This window comes from Melanaphis sacchari, unplaced genomic scaffold (assembly GCF_002803265.2).
Source record: "Melanaphis sacchari strain LSU unplaced genomic scaffold, SCAv2.0 Contig86_pilon_pilon, whole genome shotgun sequence".
NCBI classification, from domain to species: Eukaryota; Metazoa; Arthropoda; class Insecta; order Hemiptera; family Aphididae; genus Melanaphis; species Melanaphis sacchari.
The window spans coordinates 480,743-506,118 of record NW_020271611.1 but is presented as its reverse complement, the minus strand read 5'-3'; the positions used below and the strand labels follow the sequence as shown (position 1 = coordinate 506,118).

Here is a 25,376-nt window from a genome sequence, read left to right as displayed (position 1 = left end):
TCAATGAACAATTAAATTATTGATAAGTTTTACCATAAAAAACGGCTTGTTGTCTTCAACTAGCTTTTATCATTCAAAATTATGTTATATAATATTTAAGGTATTTTATTTAGGTAGTGTAATACTATGTAAATATTACGTTTTTTTCTTGTATCAACCAAATAAAAATAAATAATTTAGAGCCAATAGTATAGATTATTTAAATGTCCAATAAATCTCAAAAAATATGTCAATTTATAATAAATATTACTATTATTTTTTAACAGTTATTTTTAGTTTTACCCTATTTAAAGATTGTTGGGCTTTTAACATGTACACAATTTGAAAAAAAGTAACAAGATTATAGTGCACTCAACCTTAGAGAGGATTTATATTTATTAAATTACGTTTTGGAGGTTATTTAAGTGGGTGTTTAAGGGATTAAGGAGTATGTTATCTTTTAAAATGTAACTTAAAGCAATTTTGTGTAGAACTCCCTTGTAATATGTCTAAACCTTACATTAGCCGTTGTTCAAGTGTTTATAAATTCTGATTAATAAAAAATATTTATCATTTTTATTTTATATATTTATTCATTGTTTATTAGATAAAATTACATAATTTAAATTAGGTATACATAACTTTAGATCAGTTTTAAACAATAGAATATTGCAAAACAATGTATACGTTTAAACATACTATATTCATCTAAATGTGTTATTTACAATTAAATCCAACATTTTTATATTATTCACACACATTTTCATACATTATTTCATTGAAAACTCATATTTTTGAATTATAAAGTTCAAACTAATTTAAATATTTCATTATTAAATTTAGTTTGAACATTTTGTATTATTTACTTCTATAATACTTTTGTCTTTCATTCACAGAATTCCGATAGATCAACACATTATTTCTTTTTCAAGTGCGCAATATTATATAATACACAATTTTGTAAGTATATACATTTATTACCTTTTATCAACATCGATGAACATTCGAATAGTTTTTAGCAAAAAATGTTTTCAACTTTTTCAACAAGACTTTTCATTTGGACAGAATATAAGTATAAAATATCACTATAGACAATACATTTCTCTATACATTTATGAGATTTAAAAAATATATTTATGGGATTTTGAAACTATATTTATTTTTATTTTTTTTACATAATTTGAAGATATTAATATTACAATTTAAATATTAATTTTAAAATTAAAATAAACACATTTTTATATCATAGTTTCCGAGTAAAGCAATGAATGTAATCGTATTATAATACTGAACATTTTTTTTAGTCTCGCTATCTTTAAGAGAAATAAAATATTTAATTTTAAACTTAAAGTGTAATTTTTGATAGCCATTTGGATTTATTTATTACTTTATTAATTTTCTTTTAAAAAATAATGGAGAAAAATTAAATAATTTTTTACAAAATTGATTTTGTTTTTTTTTTTTGCAGTTTAAAAATGAATAACTTTAAAGATTTGAATTTTTCACAAAACATTTATGTAAACATTTTTTATAAGTATATGATATAATTTTGTTATTTTTGTACGATTCACGAGTAAAAATACTAGAAAAATGAATATAAGATTTCTCATGACTTTTTTTTATCAAAATTTAATAATATTAATAATATTAAAATTAGACCCTAACCCTAATATAATGTTTTAAAGCATAAAATTAATCTATAAATTTTGACTCAATTTTACCTACTACTATAAAAAACGAATTTCAAACCAATGAAGTTAATTAATTATAGGTTGTTTGTATATTTAAAATTATATTGAGCAAAAAAAATACACCAACATGTTATACCATTGTAAAAATTACATAGGCCGTAATATTTTCTACAGTTAAGGAACAATGTTAAGTGTGTGTACAATTGCCCTGTCGTGTGCATCATAGATGGTACACGACTACTGAAAATAAATACTACGATTAAAAAAGCCATATAAATAATATACCTGCTGCATGTTTGTACGCGATTTGTTAAGTTAATGACGGCTGACGATACATAAATAGGTATAACAATACACACTGAACCAGTACACGGGAAAATATATATTAGGGCCTCGGGGTGTTATTAGGAAAAATCAAAATTAAGTGTTCGGAGAGTGGGCGAGAGCGCGCAATAAGGAACGAGCATCAGATAGCCAGCGAGCACGTAATTGCGCAGACGTATAAAAGTGTATATAGAGCCAGTTATCACGTGTATACGATTAATGGCTTGCGTTTTTACTTTTTGACGTGGTTGCCGAATGTATATATAGTGCCGCGACGGATGAAAGCACAACACGCGAAACGGAGCACTTTTAACTGACCATTCGGCGGCGGTAATGCCGCACGTCCACAAAATTAGGTGAACCTTTGAATTACCACTAAACTACTAACTTTATCCGGTATGCCTCTCAAACATCCGATAAACTTTCTACTAATTTCAATTAATGGGTAATAAGATACCTATACTAGAATTAGAAGCTCTTTTAAACTTTAAACTTATGTAGTGCTATAATACAGATAAAATATCTGATTTTTATTGGCTTATAAATTATAAATTATCAGGCGTGATTTTTTTTTTTTTATGTATATCTATTTCGGATGGAATAAATGGTACTCGGACAATTAAAAAAAAAAAAGCAAAATTTTTTTTCGGTAAATAAGTTCTAAATTGGTAAAAACATTAATTATATTCTATAAACAATCATCCATTCCAATTAAATATAAAAACTATTTTATTTGAAAAATATAACATTAAGCAGCTCAAACTGTCAAGTTAATACAGTTTTCAGAGCTAATATTTAAAAAATAACTAATTATGTAGCAACAGTATTTATGTGCATGTTTAAACAGTTCAAGTTGCGTAATTATGAAAACAGAAATTCCCAGATGAGTACCTATTATTATTATTATTATTATTCATATAAGATTTATAACTTTTATAAGTTATAATGTTATAAATATACACTTTATTTTCTATACCTTAAGAGTTACTATAGTTTCGTGTTTTATAACAAGCTATAATACATATTATATACCTACTTCAGTTTTACAAACAAGATAAAATTACCAATATTGAAGAAAAATTTTAAAATAATATGCAGAACATCACAAATATATTTAACTTACCTTTTTTATACATTTGTTTAATCGGAAGTACAGCCTATTGTTTATGGTATCTGGATAAAAAAAGGTAAAACAATATTTACGTGAATAATTGCATCCCAGCACTTGGTACGCAGAATAGAAAAAAATATTTCTATGCACTGAACACGAATAAACTATCCAAAAAAATATACTTTGTATGCGTAAAGAACAACCAATTTTATAAGGAATAAAATCTAACGTTCTAAATAATCAAATTGAAATACTTTTGAAAATACAAAAATTGAATACAGATAAATATAATATCAAATGGTAGAATTGTAAAAGCAATATTATTTTTATTATTCATGATAAGTAAAAATAGTGGAACATAAACTTACAATTTCCATTTAAATCAAAATTATTTCCTTACAGTAAATAACTATGATATAGAAATATAGTAATTAGGAAATATAAAAGTATAACATAATACATTATATTATTTTAGAGAATATTAATGATTTTTATCGACTCGTAATGCGTTTAAATTTTTTTAATAATTTGACTTAAATACCTATGTACCCTAATTTGTATAATGTTTATATAGTAAATATGCTTGTTCAATTGTAAAATAATATTATTTTTTAATTTTTTCATATTAAACAGATAATTTATTTAAACTCAAAACCGTATAATAACTAATAGTAATTTATATTCTAATTAAAAGGTCATATTAATTAAAGCAAATGTATACCTAACTTTAAATGAAAAATGTTTTTACATAAACTAATAAATTGTAAACGTCATCATTTTTTTGTTGTTACAAAAATATATCGGTAACAAGTAATATTTTTTTATTTAAAAGTGTTTAGTATAAAAAATGTATATCAGTATAAAATAACAAAATATACGACTAAAAATTAAAAAAAAAATTTACATCGAAATTATCTTATAACTTAGTAACTTACTAATAAGTAATCATACACGAGTAAAAAATAAATTCAAAGAACTCAATCTGCTGTTAGTATCTTAGATTAGCTTTTAGGCTTGAAATTAATATAAATATTTTAAGACATTGTAATATGTATGAAATAATATTATAAATAGGAGGGAAAAGCTTAAAGAGCATACGAATTATGTTTTACAAGTTATATTGACTATACCATTTTGGAATGCTTGTAATATTATACGTAAATAATTTATGACGTACTAGGAAATTAACTTAAATATATTATTTTTATAATATGCTATAAAATATAACACCATGCACATATGCACTTTTCGTCTATGCAATTTATCAAAAGAATTAATATTAGATGTCAATCTAAAAAGTTGTTTTTGTATTAAAAATATAGTCCAATTAGAATTTCTGTGTATTCTTAAAAGATGTTGTTTTCTTTCTAATCAATATTTTGTTTACAAATTTCAAAATATGCATTTGAAATGTAAATATTTCTCACAAATTAATAGTTATAGACAGGTACTATTTTATAAAGATTTACCGATGTAAACTACTAACCAATCAACATAATATTATTATATTAATCTATAACAATCACGCAAATACTAGGAAGTCTTTGTTCTAATTAAAGCTATTGAAAATGCATATTTATTTTGATAGGTTCCATTATAGTTTCTAATATTAGCGTATAATATCCTTAGCTACAATATTACATATTACAGTGAACTCCATAATTCCCTTGAAAAAATCTAAAATTACTATAGTCAAGTATTGAACTTATAACTTATTAACTTATTATACTTTACAAATGTTGTACTCACGCGTCTACACATATTATTGTTATTATAAACATTGAAATTAATAATACCATATTATATTTAATATTAGTACAAATTAGTTTTGTTAACTCAATATTATTGTTTATCATCATATTTGGTAACTTCTTCAATTCATAATTCAATGTATACGTCGAATTGAATGGACATAATTATTACTGCCAAGTGATATCATATTCAAACATTCGTACCTACGCAAAACCTTTGTACACATCGTACATATTACTTACGAATACAGAGTGACATACGTCTTTGAATACGTATAGTCTCAGTCAACTGTTCTTCTCGTAGTTAAAAAATTAATTATTAGTTAAAAATTATTTTTTAAGCACGATGATCATCTTTTTACCATCTAAAACTATGTCAGGGTCATTAAAAAACACGTAATCGATAAAAAATATAAAAAATAAAAAAATTAAGTGACTAACATTATACATGACCGTGTTCTATCTTAAAATAAACTAGCGCGCACTTCCTTATTCGATAACTATACACATAATTTATTTTATATTCGAATTTTTATAATTTTTACAGGGTTTCAGATCCGAATTACCGCAAGAATGTAAAGAATACTAGACAGTCCGCCGAGTTAGTGAGATCAAAAGCATTCAAATCACGGTCCTCGACATTTCCTTCACCCTATGACTCGGCTGGGAGACTGAATTTTGCGCTGTGCAAAATCAAACAAGCTGAACAGTGCGTAGAGGCAGCGATTGGTGACAGGGCCTACATGAGCTGTGGAAGCTGCAAAGGAGAAGCAACCGACATTGGTTGCAGAGAAGAGGCGGCTGTCTGCATTGCCGAAGCTTTGTACGTATTAAGCTTTCGAGAAGCTAAGGTTATGTTGGCGCAGTCCAAGTCCTTACTACCGCTGGAAACTTACAATCTGGTATGCAACAAATACACCGAACTTAAGAAAAACGTCTGACGATGACTACGTTAAAAAACATGATAAATTGTTATAAATAATAATACGTACGCCACAATTTTACATGTAGGGGATGGGTACTTTCTTTTCTGTATATTAAGCATATTCTATCTTATTAAACTATTAACTAAACAATAATCACGTATGCGTGTGTCTGTGAAATTCTTCTCAAATACGGTTGTGTACGGATCTCGGAACTAAAAAATTTTTTTGATAAAATTATTTCATTAGTTTGACTAAATGACCTAGAAAAATCACGTTTTTCAGTAATGTTTGAAATTTTGAAAATTGAAATATAAATAATATTTTTTTAGGTATTCCAAAAATATAAACCATTGGAATATGTGTTGCTGTAAATGTTTAGAAAAAAATTAATTTTGAAAGGAATATTTATAATATACATGGTATTACTGCGATAATGGCAGTGTATAGAGAAGTAAAATAAATAATTAAAAAATATTATACACAGATACTCGTAGTAAATAATTATTATATTAAAATAAATTTTAATTAATATAAATGGAACAGGTAGGTAATGGATCAGATTAGTTATTAATATGATTAATCAAATAATATTATTAAACATAGTATAATTACTGAAGAAAATTCGATAAAATAAGAACCTGGAACACATTCCAAGAATTACATTCGATTCTAATAAAGGTCAACTTGGCTTTACCATGTGAAAACATAAACTTCCCGTTAAACTCTTAGACTAGTATTTCTTATAATAGTTCACAAGGTTCAGAGTCTAACATTCAAGCACTTGAGTATGTTGTATACTTATGAACACTAGTTTTTATTCGTGAAATAATGTACTTACGTTATATTTTTACTTGTAAAAATATAATACAGTAATAACTAATAAATGATTTTGCTACTATAAAATCCTTGTCGCAGTTTAATCATGGTATGGAAAAAATACATAAATAATACAGATTGTTTTAATTATAATTAACGAAATAATTGTCAACAAATAGATTTCTATTAAAAAACTTTTATTCTGGAGATTCCGAACGACTTAAATGATTTCAATCTGCCTAAATTTATCTTTGAAGTCCCTGATTTTATTAAACTCGCCGCAATTAATTTAACCCTTAATTTTCTTTTTCTTTTTTATAAGAAAAATAAAAAAAAATATGTACAGAATGTAAACAAATTAAATTTATTTAAATAAATAAATCATTTTTGAAAAATTGAACCTATGCAAGGCTGGGTCACCTGTTACTTTTATCAAAAATTGATTGATTTTTAGTGGTTACGAAAATCATCTTCGAAGCAATGCAGATACCCGTGGAGAAATGTCTCGCTCCATTCTCACTAATAGATTTGCTTTTACTTTTCAGTGCAACACCTGTTCCCACCAAACTGTACTACTCTCCATTCGGGGTATCGATTAATTTAATAGGTATGCCTACATCCCAAAATGGATTAACAGTATCGATGAGGAAAGTTAGTAAATTTAAACTTTATTAGGTTCAATTAAATATATTGCCCTAGTTATTTATGTCTAATAAGCAATAAATTCTGTAAATAATTATAGAACAAATTAATGATTGATCGATTGACGTGATTACAATCATTTATAATATACATTACTAATGTTTTATATGAGCAACAACTGACAAAAAAATTTAATTCTATAAAAAAAAAAATGATTAAATTGTATTAAACCCTCACTAATCAATATATTATCTCTATATATATATATAATTCTTCTGTAGTTTTAATACGTCAGTGAACTCTTCCTAATCAGCTGGACCAATTTTGATTAAAAAAAAATGTTTGTGTGTTTGAATAGGTCTCTGGGTAATTTAGATTCAAAATTAGACTTGGTAAATGGCGTTGAAATTAGGTTCTAAGAAATATTGTTATGGATACGTCTTAAATAATATATATGTAATCTTAGATGCCAATGATCATGGAAATCACTTATCCAATCGTCGTGAAATATTTTTTTAAGTATAATAAGCTATGGAGCAGGTGTTAAACATAATTTTATCGATCTCACTTCCATCCATGGAATATTAAGCGATAAAATATGAACAATGAATATATCAGTGGCATCATATATACAAAAAAAAAAAAAATCAAAACATTTTAAAACTTTTTTTGTGGAAAAATTGAGCTTAATACAACAAAAATAATAATCAATATTGAATTAACTTAAATTTTTTCAGTTAATTTTAAATTAATGATTTTAAAAATCTATTAACAAAATTAACGATTTGTCAGTGAACTGACTTGTACATACGCCATTCACAAAAACCAAGGTACAATATGTAGCAGCGTACGTTTGTTCAACTACACCCGAACAAAAAATAATTTTTAAATGGTCAAAAAAATTGCACAGCCAACGTCGTACAAGATAACTATGAAAAGTTGATATAAGTCAAAATTATCATCTATGCACTAAATCAGAAAACTAAAATATCATTTATCCACACGTGTTAGTTAAATATTAGCATTAGGCAATTTAATTTAACATGGATGTATTTTTTAATGAAACAAATTGTACGAGACAGCTATTTATATCTAATACATGTTGATAAAAATAGAGTAAACATTACAAAATTGATTGTATGATAACATAGTAACAATAGGTAAATGTAGATTATTTATAAAAAAAAAAATGAAATATTTCAACATCGATAAGCTTTCATATTTTGTGTCAGCTATAGTTTTAAATGGCATTACGACTACTCATTCGTATATATTTAAATTATCATCAAATAGTTTATGATTGCTCAAATTTCACAACAATCGATTTACATGCCACTATAATACTCGCATGTATATACATTATAAATATATTATATCGAACTAATATTGTACAATAATATGCTAAATAACCAATATGCAATTAAAATTAAATTTTAGAAGAGAACTTTATCTTGTGTTAAAGACAAAATAACCACAAAAAAAAACTAGATAATATAATACTTTAAGTTGAAGGTACATAACGTACAAAAATTGATTTTTGTACAAAATATTTCGTGTTAAATGTACATTTAAAACAGTTGCATGTCATTTAACATAATATTATAATCTTTTCTACAAACCATTTATAATTTGATATAAAAATCATATAATACACATATTTTTAAATTATTATGAGGTAGATATTAAAATTATTCACTGTAGACAAAAACAAAACACATTAGAATGATACAAAGAAATATGATAATATTTTTGAAAACATTATCTAATAATTACTTAATACGTATCAAATATTTTGAAATAAAGTTATACGATTGTTTTAATAATTTACAATCATATAATACATTTTTCATTCTTAATTAATTATAGATATTATACAAGTTATGATTTATATATATTATAATTATATTGAGTATTGACCTTGTCATTAATTCTAAAAATAAATGTTGCACCATGTTATTTTGAACTTAAAAAAAATTATATATTCAAAAACATTTAGATGAATTCATCTAAAATATCAACGAATGAAAGCAAAAATGTATTTTGTATTTATTAAATGGGTATATAAAATCAACAATACTGTCATAGTAATGTTTTAGTTAGTATCAATTATAAGCAAATTTTGATTAAAATGTATTTTTGAATCCCATAATCTATTAAATTTAATTTCGCAACGCTATATCAGATGAAGAGTTGATCAAAGAGAGATGAGTGCCAAATATTTTCCATAGTATTCTACTTACTCTTTTCGTTGAACATCCAATGAGGAAAAATTAACAAATTATCTATAATATTATTCACTTATGAAATAATTTCAACTTTCAAATGATTATGAATATTTTATATGAACATACACTACTCTCATTTTAATTAATCACAGCATATTCATAAATTCATTCATACATCTTACTGTAAAGATAAACTATAGTTTTTTTATCAATAAAATAATGTTTTATAAGAAATCATTTTCAAGACCTACAAAATAAATTTGCCTTAAATTTCTACAATTTTTATTTAAATTATCAATTTTGTAATTAAACTTTAATTAAAAAAGGATAAAATTTACTCAAGGTTATGTGTTCTAATAACCATAAAAAAAAAAAAATTGAATTCATTTTTCTTAAGTCCGCTCACAATATTTTAAGAATGAATATGAACATTGGTCTTACATTGTATACTATACTTTAACTTAAAAATAATAAATATTCACAAAAAAATGTACATTTTGAATTATTATCTTTAAAAAATACTAAATATATAAACTCAAGCAGATTAATGAAAAATGTTGGAAATAAATTGAAAGTTCATATTGAATAAAATATAATATTTTTTGACAGTCTAATAAATATTGAAGAGTAGCTAAGTACTACTAAACTGATCATTTTAATGGTCCAAAATGTAAAGAAAACAAATTGCCTGCAGAAACAAATATTTTAAGTTTGCAGTTTCAGAGTTTCTCAGTAATGTAAAATCTTGGCCTTTGTATTTTGTACGCAGATGCGTAAGTCGTAAAAAATGTACAATAGTCAACAATAAAATCGCCATTTCTACATCATTTGTTACCTCGTAAACCATATATATCTTGTGATAAATTACTGAGAACAATAAAATTAACAATGAGGTCTCAATATTTTCATGACCAATTTATCATAAAAATATTAAACATGCATTATTTTTTTCGTTATACTTCCTGTAATGGCATAATTTAAAATTTAAGGATACAAGTTTGATAGATATATAATACAGTTTATTTATTCTGTAATGCTAACCAAAGCTATTGATTTCAGTGCAATTTTTTTTTTTTTTTTTAAATAAACACATTTAAAATACTTAAAAATGACATACAATTTCAATAGATTGGAAATGAGTGGATAAGTCAAGATATTTATTCAATTTTTTTCCTACTCATATGGAAAAAAAGTATATCTAACTAAAAAATAAATAAATTAAAATTTATTAATTTTTGATAATGGCATTTAATTATAATTAATTCAATAAAACACACTCACCCAACCAAGAAACTTTAGGCAATTTCAGTTTTGATTTAATTTTCTATTGTTCTTCGCGAAATTACAATATAATTACCTGAAATCATAAAACATATAATATATTATGAAAGCAAAAAAAGACACTTATTTTTATTACATTATATTATATTATAAATTTCAATAAATATATGTGCTGTTAATATGGATAAATTTAAGTTGAATAATTTATATTTTTTTATGTAACTCAACATATACCTTATACCTATTTCTAAAACCATGAATATTCTGTAAAAAAAATAATTCACAATTTTTACATTAATATAAATATTATTATACTTAAAAAAATAACTAAAACTACAAATTAATTCTCAATTATGTTTGTTAATTTTTAATCAGCATACAATCGAAATTCGTTATAGATAGGTACATATAAAATAATATGATAATATTTAACAGTATGTAATACGTATAGTTTATGATGACTATATATTTTACTATCTATTTCAATTTAAACAATAAACCGAATGACGTTTTTACTTCGAAAATAAGTGATTTTTAAACTACTAGCACCATTTTACTTCAAAATACCAAACAATTCATTTTTACTTTTTTACAGTAATTAATTATTATTCTCTTTGAACTATTAGAAATGTTTACTAACTCAAAAAAAAGTATTCATGTTAAATTTTTAATTGAAAGCATGCTGTATGAAACTTTCAGAGCATTTTTCATATTTAAAAAACTTTTAACCCCCCCCCATCACTAAAAAAGACATAATTATCAAAACAACTAACTATCTTGCTTCTGTTTAAAATTTGAACTACTTATCTACCACAACCATACATAAAATTTCATAAAAAAAAAACAATACAATACACGCCCCAATATTAAATGCATAAACCTACATATTTAATATTTATATACTTATTAATTTTAAACCAAATAACAATTTAAAAATGTAATAAATCTATTTAAGTTGTAAAAAAAAATTTTCTCATTACAAATTAAATAATAATAAATTGAAATTCGATGAAACATCAAATATCTAAGTATAATACGCCCTTTGAATATTATAATATACTACGAACGGGTACTCATTTTATGCTAACAAAATGTATCCGTAAAAATAACAAACAAAGTAATATAATAAAATCCAAAGCAAATATGATTTACAGTGAATAAATGAAAAAGGCAAAGTACAATATTTTTTTAATGTTTTTATTTATTTACTTATTTTATTTTTTTTTTTTTGTATACACATTATTTTGTTAGGAAATAGTTTGTTGGGAATATCGAGGCACAAAAACGGTGTAACAATAATAAGTGTAACATGTGATAAACTGACGTCGTAATCTGTACAATAGCCAGTAAAATATAATTGACACTAATGAAAAGAATAAAGTTTAAAACAAGTGCAGTTTCGATGATCGACGTAAGTGTGGCTGCAAGACTTTAGGAGTCAAGGAGATTTGAGATTTGTCTTTTTCACGTTTATTAATGAATAAACAATAAGTAAACAGAACCTTTTTTTAAATATTTATAAATTATGTGAATAATTTTATTGCTTGAATAATTCAATCAAATATGACATACAGTAGATCACTCCTATGGGCCCACCCACATATCACAATTAACGTATTAAACACATGGCAAAAGTTAGCAAATTACTACATTATCTCTAAATAAATTGTATTATTTTAATTTTAAAACCATAAATAATATATTAAAAGTGGCCTGGTGTGTACAGTAATTGGCCTCAATCACTCATACGTTCCGAGGTCAAGCATTGAGCGGTGTCGCTGGCTCTCGGATGGGTGACCACCCGAGTTCTTAATAACGAATTCGTGGCGCACACACATACACACACATGTTCTAACCTTACTAACCAAACTTTCCAAATAAACCTAACACAAAAACTTACTGTTCCTATCCACAGCTAATGACCGTAGTTACCGGGCTTAAATAAGATAAATAAATATATATATTAAAATTAATAATAAATTGTGACTAGTTTGTAATAACACGTTATAGAATTTATTTCACTATTGTCTATTATTATATTATATAAATGACTATGTATTTTAAAATGAAAATCATGATTTTTTTTTAGATTTACTCCCTTTTATTCATTATTATAAACCATTACTTTTACCATTTTAATTTTAGATCTATTTACTTCACGATTAATACTGTGTTATCATTAGTTTCATTGTTAAGAAATATATTCGTAAATATGATTTTAGACTCTGAGTAATAAAAATCTATACCTAAACAAGTCTAATTGTTTTAAAAATTCTATTATCCATGGGAAATAATAATATACATCATCGTAAATGATAAAAAATTTAAAATTTCTATCGTTTATATTTTCGAATTACAACAATAGATCTACAATTATTATTTATCATTTAAATGTTCAATGTTGTCAAAACTAAAACTAAATGGTTGTGCATGTTATAAATATATATATTCAGTAATAAAAATATTTGATAAATATTTCAAGTTTCGATGGTTATTTCTTTTTGAATTAAAACAAAAAATAAAATAAATTCTACTTAAAGTTAATGATTTTTAAATATTTCTGTTCTTCCATATTTTAGTTTTTAATTATTCTCAATTACTTTTAAAAGTACTGAAAAATTCCTACTTATGAGGAACTAAGCTTATTTTCTATCGGAAACTGCCTTAAGTGTTAAAATTCAAAACATATTTACTGATTCAAAACGCGATAATTAATAAAAAAAAATTTAAAAAAATTATTGTAAAACTAATATAATAATCACTTCCATCATACAACAAATTATCCAAAAAATGATTTGGTCGGTATATAATATGATTAATACTTTGAAAAAAGGTACCTATACCAATTGGACACATTTATAAATTGTATATATGTAGGTATTTAGAATCTAAGTTTAGAAAATAATGATTAATTATCAAATAAAACAAAATCTAACTTTAACATAGTATTTTATTTTTTTAAAATTAATCTTTTGGCCGTTATAAAAGTTTTTTTAAAGTGTATGAAGACAACTTAGCCAGTAACTGTACCATCCTGTTGTCATTTAAGGTTTTTCATTCCATACCTTCCGGATATCCTAGTATCAGAGTACAAAAATAAAACAGTGGTTAAATTATACTGTAATTCCATTAATGCGACAAAATTCAATCCAGTTCTGAACAATAAAAATGTTTCGTATATCTGGGATTCAAACAATCATTTATAACAAAAAAAAATCTGTATATAGTTTTAGTTGAAGTATAATACACAGAGCAAAGTTAAAGTTATATTTAGTTTAACTTTAAAAACTTAAGATTTAAAGTGTAAAATGTATTATTTATTATATAAATTTTACCTCAGACATTCGTACTATCAATAGACAAATATTACAATTAAACGGAGGTGTTTAACAATGAACATTTATATAATAATAACTAAATATATTTACTTTTTTTTTATTATAGTAAAATATCGTGTTAATAACTACATACCTATCTACTTCTTATTATTTTAAAAATTTGTATTATTTTTTAATTCAAAATATTTGAACTATTATAAACTATAATAAAGGCTAATATATATTACAGTAGGTATATTACGTACTCAGAGTAATAATAATAAAGCAACTTTTAGACAATTAGAGAAATAAGTAAGTATATATGTACATCAATTTGTAAGTTAAATATAATTCATCTAATAATCATTAAAGATTTAGAATACAGTTTAATAATAAAAAAATGTAAATATTAATAACGAATTTTGTTTACATGAAATGCGATGAATTTAATAAAGGTGTGCCTAGTGTAATAACTAATAAAATATCAACAATTGAAAAATTGAAAATACATTTAAAATAACATAACATAATATGGACATTTTTAAGTCCATTTCTCGATAGAAATTTATACTATTATTGAGGAACGTAAATATTGGAAAAATATCAAACATTTTGACAGAAGTTAAAACTTGAGAAATTTTTACATGAAAATATAAATATTTTAAATATATATAATTCAGTAAAAGCGACGATGAAATGTTGAAGATAAATTTAGTGTGACCAGTAAAGTTCTCCGCCAACTCGACCGAGTGTACTTACTAGTATAGTTAATATTTTATTGTGATTTACGTATTTTGGGCTATACATTTTTGTCGTAAACTTTTAGTTGACATATTTCTGAAACTTAATTATATATATATATACTATTACTTTGATTTCTTTGAACTTTATAAAAGTACAAACTACGCGATATTCGGGTTTAACAACATAGGTAGATAGTATAGATAAGACGCAAACTGCTTATCAGCTGGACTCAATATTTATTTATTTTTTTATTTTTTTTTTACACTTATGTCTTGAACATAGCAGCTAAGCTTTTTCAAACATAAAATACATTTGTAATTTTTTTTATTACAATTATACAAAGACTTCAATATTAAGATGTTCATCATTCGCCTTTAAAGTTTTAAAAATTATTATTAATATTAATAAAAATAACTACAAGACTACAATTTTAGTAACTAAAATTTTCAATTGATCAACCATCCAAGAACAATTGTCTTGAAATGTAGATTAAAGATCAATTATATATACAGTCGCTACTGGGATGAGCACACGCCACACATTCATTCCACCAAACATACCCACAAATTATTTGAATGCATTCAAAATGGTATTGTCATTAGATTTTATTTTTATTCTTATAATTTTAATTATTAAACCAAATAGGAAAACAGTGGTGGATCCAAAGGGGGGAGGTAATAGGATAAATACCCCGCTTGAGCTTAGGTTAGATTACCCACTACTCAAAAGAATTACGATAAACTGTCAATCGGATCTTGGCATGACGATTTATTATACCCTCCTTGATAAATTTCTGAATCCGCCCCTGGTTAGAAAACATAATATATTCCAATTTAATAAAAAATAAACTATATTTTTAATAATTATAATTACAATGGTAACTTATAAAGGAGAAATTTTGTTAAAAATTAATAATAAGTTAACAAAATACCAAATTATAAACTCAATTTATTATTTTTTACTAAATTGCACATTTAAAAAAAATTAAGAAATTTTTATTAAAAAAAAATAATAATGATATAAAGATTATAGATACATCATTAACATAAATTAATCCTTATTCTACAGTTAGTTATTCATTGGTACAATCATAAAGAATTAATTGGATAAACAATGTACACCATTCTAAAGCAAAGGACTTTAAATTAATAAAAAAAATCTTTTGTTTACCATCGCAATGAAACTATTGTAAAAAAATAATAAAATTATTTTCGAGGTTAAAAATAATGAATTTATTTCAACTGTAAGAATTACTTGTTAAAATGTTATAAACATTAAATTAAGCTTTTAAGTTCTGAATTATATACCGAGTTAAAAACTACGTGTTTTAAAAATTTTTAATTAAGTAGGTATTTTTTTATCGGAAAAAAAACATTTTAAAATAGTTAGATTATTAGTATTAAGTCACCGATTCGGATTTTGTAATATTTAAATTTTAACATGACTTTTTAATCAAATACAATCGAAGACTGGAATAATTGAAAATGTATTATACTACTAGTATTAAACTAGTAAATGACTATTTTATTTAAAATTTAATTTATTTTTACTCATTTGTGGTATTTTAATGTAATATAATATTACGTTTAAAACTTTACTTTAAATAATTTACTATAATTATTAAATTAAATAATTGAAAATCCAAAATAAATTAATTACTGTTTCATATCTCAACTCTATTTTATTTTCTCGTTCATCTATACCTTTCATCATTATTATTATTATTATTATTATTATTATTATATTAAGAAAGTCCTAAATATTGAATGTCAAATTTAGTTCCTTAAATCTACCATTTTAATAAATAATTTGCATTTTCTTTGAATATTTTAATAATAATTAATAATGATGATGTTATAAAGATGTTTTACACCGTTATAGTATTTCACTATTATAATAAACGTGTATATATCTTAGACGGCTAGATACATGTGTCATCTTATATCTTTTCTGTATTACCACAGAGTTCAACCATATAATTATAACTACATTTAGATTAGTTAACAAAATGTATAATAATTATAATAATATAATCCTTCAGCCTGCTACATATCCGTGTGCTGAAGTAGTCCCGTTTTATTGCTTACTCTATGTATTAACAACGTAATCGGTAAAGTAAAACATATTATATTAACATTTTATTTCAATATATTTACTAAAGTGTACTTGGTATAACCAAATGTTCTATCTAATATTATTAACATCTAAATCCTTTCATATTTATCCGTTTAGTATAAATCTGTCACTATACTATTACACCATAACAGAGATATAGAGACAACGTTTTAATTGTTTCCTACCACATAACAATGTTAACAATAATAGAATAATAATGATAATGTAAATAAGTTTTATAATTATATAATTCTAATGCAATATAAATTAACATGTTTAAACGAATTCAAACTAGAAACACGGAAACAAACAACACAAATAATATTTGTCAACTATAATAACCAATCCGATAAAATTAATAGGTATAACAATGAATACTGATTAAGTGTTTTTGAGTAATATTTAGTGAATTAAATCTCAAAATATTCCTAATGATTGTGTTTAAAATATCGTTATCTAATACATTTTAATATTTTATTTATTTTATTATTATTATTATTATTTTTTTTTTTTTTTTTTGTAAGCACACTAGTTTAAATATGAATAAAAAAATATTTTATTTATAATAGAAATTTTTAATTCACATTCATAGTTAGAATATTTCATATTTATATAAAATATCTAATAAGATTTTAAGAGAAATTTCATATTTATATTACAATCATTCATTTATGAGTTCTTACATTTAAATAACCTCTTAAGTTAGTATAATAATTATTATACATTTAAATTAGATATTATAAAGAAAATAAACCAATATTTTTATTGGATTCAAACACATAATAGATACAGTTGGAATTAATTGATTAAAGCTCCTCTAATAATATAGTTTTGCTCACTGCCAATATATTATTATCATCGGTAACTATTTATAACTAATAACTAATGACAGTGCATTTAGAAAACTGATTGAATATAGTTTGTCAAACTGTTTTAAAACCGTATTTGCAAATGTATAAAGAGCACATAAAATAAGTTATGAATACTGACAATACCAAATAATTTGGAGATTGTATTGAATAGGTACGTATTATATTAAGCCGTGATTCTTGAATATGGTTTAAAAAATAACAGTGTATTGAAATATCAAGCCTTAACTTAAATAATAATTTTTTTTATTTTTAAATTAGTTATTTTAATATAATAAATAACAATAAAATCAAAGTTTATATATAATTTAAGAAAATATTTAATGGTTAAAAATAAATATTACTTTTTTTAATTAAATAATTAGAAGTTAAACGGTTATATTTATTTTTATAAACGAATAATGATTGTAATAATAGTTAAGACTGCAACATGAATAAAATAAAATTATTAAACTACAAATACAATTTTGGATATTCGAAGTTTTAACGCATTAAAATAAAGTAAACCAACTTTATTTTTTTGTTTTTGCAAATTTTACATCCTTACCTAACTGTCACGATTTAAGAATTAACTGCAGTAATCATTTATTATGTACCTACCACTAAGAGATGTGAAAACGTAAAAAAATGTGTTTTTATCTTTTTACCATTAAATATTTGGCACGTGAATACGTTTAAGCAATCATTTTAATACAACTGAGGTCGCCAATTCTGTACCTGTTATTCCAGTTTTAATGTTTAATAATACTTGGAAAAAAAATGTTGGCATTTCTTATGAATATACAATCTAAATATTTACATAAAAATAGTAAAATAGTAAAGACTGAAAAATTCGTTCTGTTATGTAATAGGTTTCAACATAATCACATAACTGTGTGATGATAAATTTGAATTCAATACTAAATTATTAAATATGACAAATGATTATGACCATCAGAATACCTATCAGACCATTAGTAAAATAAAATTTATTCCGATAATATATATAGTCGTCTCGTGTCATGTTAATATAGTAACGTTCAAAATTCTGATACATTTGTCAGTAATTTTCAGATTCTTTACAAATTATTAAAATACTTAAAACTAAATAACTATCAAAATTTCTAGGTAAGTACATACATTTTCTAGTTTTATTGTTAATAAATTGCCTTTGGTACTTCTCATAAATCAATACCAATACCAAGTAATAATAGTTATTAAAAGAGTAATTTACTTTTCAATATTATATACAAAGTTTTGAGAAATTTATATAAATTCTATAATATTTTATGAACATTAAATTTTGATTTAGAAAATTACACTAATAATTCTTGATAAACACTAACATTAAAAAAAAAATTATGTCTATAATTCACAAAATGAATTTGGTAAATTATTATAATATATTATTATGTATCTAAATATTCTAAATGAAATAAATTCAAAATTATAATTATTCATACTTTAATTTGGCTTTGCACCACTATCAAAAAATATGTAATGATATTATTCCTTTTTAATAAAATTGTTTTCAAAATTAAATTAACAAACAACACAATATTTCTATTTACTATTAAGTACGAGTATTGTAAAAATGCGTCAATTTTAAATATTCTTACAATTTAATTTTTAACTATTTTAAGAATTGTGATTTTACTTAATCTTCGGTCAAGTCGTATACATATATATGTATAATGTTGATGATAGTCATTAAAAATCTATTTAAATATTTTGAGAGCTTACCTCAAACAATTCGATAAATAACGTACAATACGTTTATTTCAAGCAAAAATTACAAATGTATTTTTTAAAACAGTTTTGGCATCTAATTTAGTGTAGAATCAAAGTTTTTGAATTCAAAGTATAATTTTAAAGAAAATAAAAACTAAAATCTGTGAATTTGTAAAAACTCACAAATAGAAAATACTGCGCCATTTGTAAATGGTTAATAAAAATATCCAATATTACAAGTATTTGTAACGAATGGTTTTAATATAAAACTTGAACGCAGAATTTTTTCGAATTATGAGCCTATTTTAAAGTTTCACATTTAGTTAAATAAATAAACAAAGATCACACATATTTCTGAAGCTAACATAAAATATATTTTTAATCTTTTACTGCGGCGCGAAACAATTTTTTGTAGTTCATATAATTAGGTAAGTAATAACGTAATATACGTTAATTGTAATATTAAACTTTGATACATCTTAATTAAGAAGCAAAATGAATATTAATTTTGTAATGTATTAGGTGTCAATTTTATCTTTAATTTTTCTAAAACAACAAATATTATATCTTTTATATATGACGTATATTGGACTACTACATATAAAATTGTATTATATTTGATAATATTAACGAAAAGAAAAACCAATTGCTTAAATATAACAAACAATCAACACTACCGTAATCCAAACCATATAAAACATCCATAAAATAGGAGATTATAGAGTAATTAACCACCTTCGTATACATACCACCATATTGAATCACGCAAAATCAACCTCATTGTTTATATTAAATATTTAATGTATTAAAAAAAATAAATAAAATCTAATAAAGTAGATACATGTCATAACTGTAGTTAATATTAATTCTACAATTACACATTATTATAACCTGCCCGTTCGAGAAAGAGAAAGAGTCGATAAATATAAGATCATTGTAATATGTTTTGATATTATTTTATCTTTTTTTTTTTTATCTTATGGATATTTAATAATATTATTTATACCTTAACTTATTGTATCACACTACTTGTACGAATAAGCTTAAATGTCCTTCAATTTATTTAGTATAATAAAATATTATATCTTAAGATAGTACTTGGGATTTGAAAATTGATTATCACTCCCAAAGGTTAAAATCTTTCTTTATGTATTGTCAAATTTCTTTTAAATCACACAGAATCGCACAGCGTTGAAATTAATCGTTCCGGCAGTAAAAAGGAGAATGGGGCCGATCAGTTTATGTCAAGAAATAAATTTAAAACATTCCTCCAAAGTAATATTTCATAAAGATGCTTTTTCTTATAACATACATTAATTGCGATGGTTGAAAAAATATCCATTATTAATACTCATGTCAGCTACAATAATTTGTTTTAAATTTAGAAAACATACTAATATAATATGATTCAAGAAATATAAATTAGGAAATTATGAAAGAATACTGAACGAAAATAATTTTTAGTGGATAATAAATTAAATTATCCAAATCTTTTGAATTTTATGTCGACGTACACAAATAATAATGTTGGCGTTAATTTAAAATGAATTCAAATATTGTAAATTGAATACATAATCGCTAATTATTAAGCAAATAAACCACTTAGAAGACTAATGATAAACGACAATGTGAGGATAAATTTTCAAATTTTAATTTTACTTTTATTTATATTTACGTTCGTTCAAAACAATTAAGTTGATTTATACTTATATTTTCCTAGTGTTAATATATATTCATATATTTATGAAGCGTATACTAATGTTCATTTGATTAGAACCCCGTTGAAGTATTAATAAATAAATAATACAAAATACTTACAATATTCACATAATATGAAATCAAAAGCTATTGTTTATGAGTGAAGGATTGTATAATTGACAACTTAAAATATTAAATAACGAAATTAAGTTAATTTTTAATCAATTACCAAACCAATCTAAATATATTATTTAAATTATTTAACAAGTACAAGACCTTATAATTAAAACGATAGATCATGGAATCAATTTCTAATTAAATATCTTCATTTCTTTGTAAATACATAACTCTGAATTATTATATATTTGATTTGTTCTCGTTATTTTAAATATACTTATGCATCTAATAATAACAAAATACCTATTCAAATTTCACATTTAAAGTTTTGAGAAGAATAAGATATAATTAATAATTTAACAAAACATTTGTCAATTTAACAAATAAAAATATAATATATACTTTTATTTATCATTAGTTTTTTTTAAATTAAAGTAAAAATATAAGTTTAATATTCATACATTTAACGCATTGTAAAGTGTTAAATATTAATTTATACATATATATTTTATTAATATAGTATGAAAACACGTATATTAAAAGTAAATCTATTGTATTGACAATTTACATTAATTTGTCTATTCTTTTAACGAAAAAAAGGACAATTTTCGAACTTTATTTTTATGTTTTTATAATAAGACTAAACAGTAAACATATAATTCTAATTATATTTAAAATAATAAAACATGTCTTTTCTTTTATTCAAACAAAAAAAAATATACTTAAAAAACGAAAAAAAAAATATGAACAACTTATTTATAAAGCTATTAATGAAACCGATCAAATGAAAAAAATGAATCATGGTCTGTTGGCAAGAGTCAATTTCAGACCTCAAAACTCGTGTTGCGCTTTTCGGAAAAATGAAAGGGGTGGCGTCCACGACAGATGTTCCCCTATGTGTGATTCGTAACGCGTGAAATTATTATTATTACTTTTTTTTGAAGGGCGCCGTGCAATATTTTACAATAACACATTTTTTTCAAACGAATGTCACATAATATATTGTAAATCCGAGTTTGGGAATATACAGATTTAAAATAACAGTGCACCAGGAAATGCGACTAATGGCAGGGAGAGTGGTAAACATGGGTGATTTATTACATATTTTTTAAAACAGTAAATTCCATTTCTAATTTGGGTTAGTTTCGTTGTCACAACATTGCCATTACGATAATATTATGGCTATTAAAACGCGTTAACCACGAAGAGTCAAGAGATGACAACGATACTACATATCTACCGTAAAACACTGCATTGTATAACGAATACGATGTATGAAAACTGCCTTTTTAATTTAGGGTAAAAGTTTAAAATATGATAATAATAATAATGCATTTACTCGTATCACTTTGTTGTACAATTTTTTTCATTTTATTCAGACATTTAAATTAAAACGCAAGACTAATAAATGTCATTTACTTAATTTTATAAATTCGCATATCACTATATTTTAATATCTATAGTAATTAATGGATTTAAATGCGTACAGAAAATCATCGTCTCTCACAAGACAAAACTTTTAGGTATCATTACTCTGCAGTCTACAATACTATAGTTATTCATCAACATTCCTCTATAACATTCAAATATTTAACAATAACGGCAAATGAAAACTGTCGAACAAATCATTAGACTTTGCCTTAAATTGAAAATAATGAAGGGGCACTATTAAAAACACGGGGCCAGATGTTTATAAATATTTTAATTCAACTTTTTTACATAAAATAGGTTTATGCATATTTTTATTAAAAAAATGTATGAACATATTTGACTCCGTTGGTATAATACCATCATAACTCAAAAGTTAAACGTATTTAGTCGAGGGTACAGTTGGTTACCAGATTGTTTTATCTACATGATGCAAGAATGCTATAATCTATCTAGGCTAATCATAGTCTGTGTAATAACATTGCGACGTTCATCCAGTGTTAGATTTTAGCGTTTAACTGAGATCAATACTGCCACGTTTTAAAACGTCTCTGTGAGTAATCTATTATTTCCAGTGCCTTTGAAATAGCATTACTTTTAAAATGTAAGTCTGTCGCCGTTATTCAATTTATGGCAATTTCACGTAACTTTTAAACTTTTACGCACCTATATACAATTAACATTAAAATAGAAACATCGACAGCAAGAAATTTACATTTGACTTATAAATGTTTTGATTTAGGTAAGTGTTTATATTTTCGATGTTATTATTTAAAAATAAAAATAATAGTTTTTATTTTAATGGTGTAAAAAATGTCTATAAAATTAAAACAAAACAGTTTTCATATTTTAACTATTATTTTATCAATTAAAAAAAAAAAAAATTAACATATAATTCATTGGACAAATTTATCCCAAGCCCTTTTAATTTATAAGCATATTTTTTTTTTAAATTCAACGATTAAATAACTTCCCCTAGGTACTCTAAAATTAAGAAATTTTTATTTTCCAACGTATTATTTTAGAAGAACTGTTTTAGTTTAATTAATAATTACATAATTTTGAAGTATAATAATAATGACTTTAAATTTGAATTAAGCATTAGATTTATTTTTAAATTATATTTTCCTCAAAAATGTCTTTATAAAATTAAGAAGCAATTTATATTTTAATTTGAAATATAAATATGTTTAAATCAATTATAAAACTATGGTATAGGCGGGGTACATATTAAAAAAAAACCCTCCTCCTGGGTCGCAATGTATCACGAAAAAAAGATTACAAAACTCGATTTAAAAATGACCTTTCTTAAGCAGTAAAGAACAATCTGTTATCAATGTTAAGTCTATTTATGGAACCATATAATATTCTATAAAATACAAAAAACAATTGGAGGATATATACAACTTTAAAAATATACCTCTATATAATTTTTTTTAAAGAAAAATCACACATAAAAAATAAAAATTTCTTGCATCTCATACTCACTTCACTATTCATAAAAAGCATAATATAAACTTCAATTAACTATAAAAATTAGTTAAAAAAAAAACATTATTTCAACTTTCATTTTTAAGCTAAGCTTAATATTATATGATAATTCGTATAAACTAAATAATCAAATACATTTTAAATTAATGAGCTAAAAAATAATAATTTATAATATAAAAAATGTACTTAAATATTACAATATAATCGAGGATAAACTTGATGAAGTATACTAAAAGATAATAATCAATATAATATAATAATATTTCGCATTCACTTGTTGATAATTCATAAGTAAAAAACTATAAAATTATTAATTTGTTCACAAATATTATTGTTTAAAAATGTATTATAATACAATATAATACAATATATTTAACTACAATATTTTTACCTACTTATATTTTTCAAATTCAAGAACATTATGTAAATTAAATAAATTGATCACACCTTAAAAGCAGTATAATAAATGTTTCGTCATTGCTCAAGTACAATAATTGAAACAATATAAAACATAAATAAAAATGAGTGGTTAATAACAAAGTCGGTGCACTGAAAACAATCTGGATATTTAAATATATTTTTTAATTTAACACAAATATGGCTTATAATATCTTGCTTTCTTTTGAATAATTTTTATAGTTCGAGCTCAGTTCATAAAAACAACAAAACCGAAATCGTTATTTCCCAAAAATTTGATTCCACTGGCCTTGTTTTTCTAATTATATTTATACGTAACATGTTGCGCTTTGTTACTGTGTTTTATTCATATCGTTCGGTGTATAAACTATGCGAACTATACGAATTGTGTAAATGGATAATTGGAGTTTTAATAATTAATGGGTGTTAATACTTTTTTTAGTTTATAAGGTTTAATTATAAGTCATGGCCTGAGTTCTCCGTGGAGTTCGGTACAGCCAGTTGGCAGTGGTACCTATAGGAAATTTTAAAATATTTTTATTAACGACATCCAATACAGTAAAAAAAAACAAACGTAAGCAATAAGCGCTCTGTAAATAATTACAGCTCAAGTTAAAATTACAATTTTTTTCTCCTACAAAAAAAAAGGCTGAATATATATTTTAATATATAGTTTTAAGTAGACATTTTATCAATATATGAAGAACAACCCGTCCGTCTGTTT

The 25,376-nt window shown here is 23.5% G+C and overlaps 2 protein-coding genes across 2 annotated transcripts in view; one reads left to right on the top strand and one right to left on the bottom strand.

Moving 5' to 3' along the window:
• The window catches only part of LOC112602355 (connectin-like), a 243,929-nt gene that overhangs the window by 210,410 nt on the left and 8,143 nt on the right, over positions 1 to 25,376 (bottom strand). The window contains exon 2 of the mRNA XM_025350390.1: positions 10,747 to 10,822. The gene's annotated coding sequence lies outside the window, so the exon portion shown is untranslated. The remainder of the gene's footprint in view (positions 1 to 10,746; positions 10,823 to 25,376) is intronic.
• LOC112602360 lies at positions 3,087 to 5,797 on the top strand. The gene is made up of 2 exons (XM_025350395.1): positions 3,087 to 3,181; positions 5,404 to 5,797. The coding sequence occupies exons 1-2, from the start codon at positions 3,087 to 3,089 to the stop codon at positions 5,795 to 5,797; spliced, it is 489 nt and encodes a 162-aa protein (XP_025206180.1).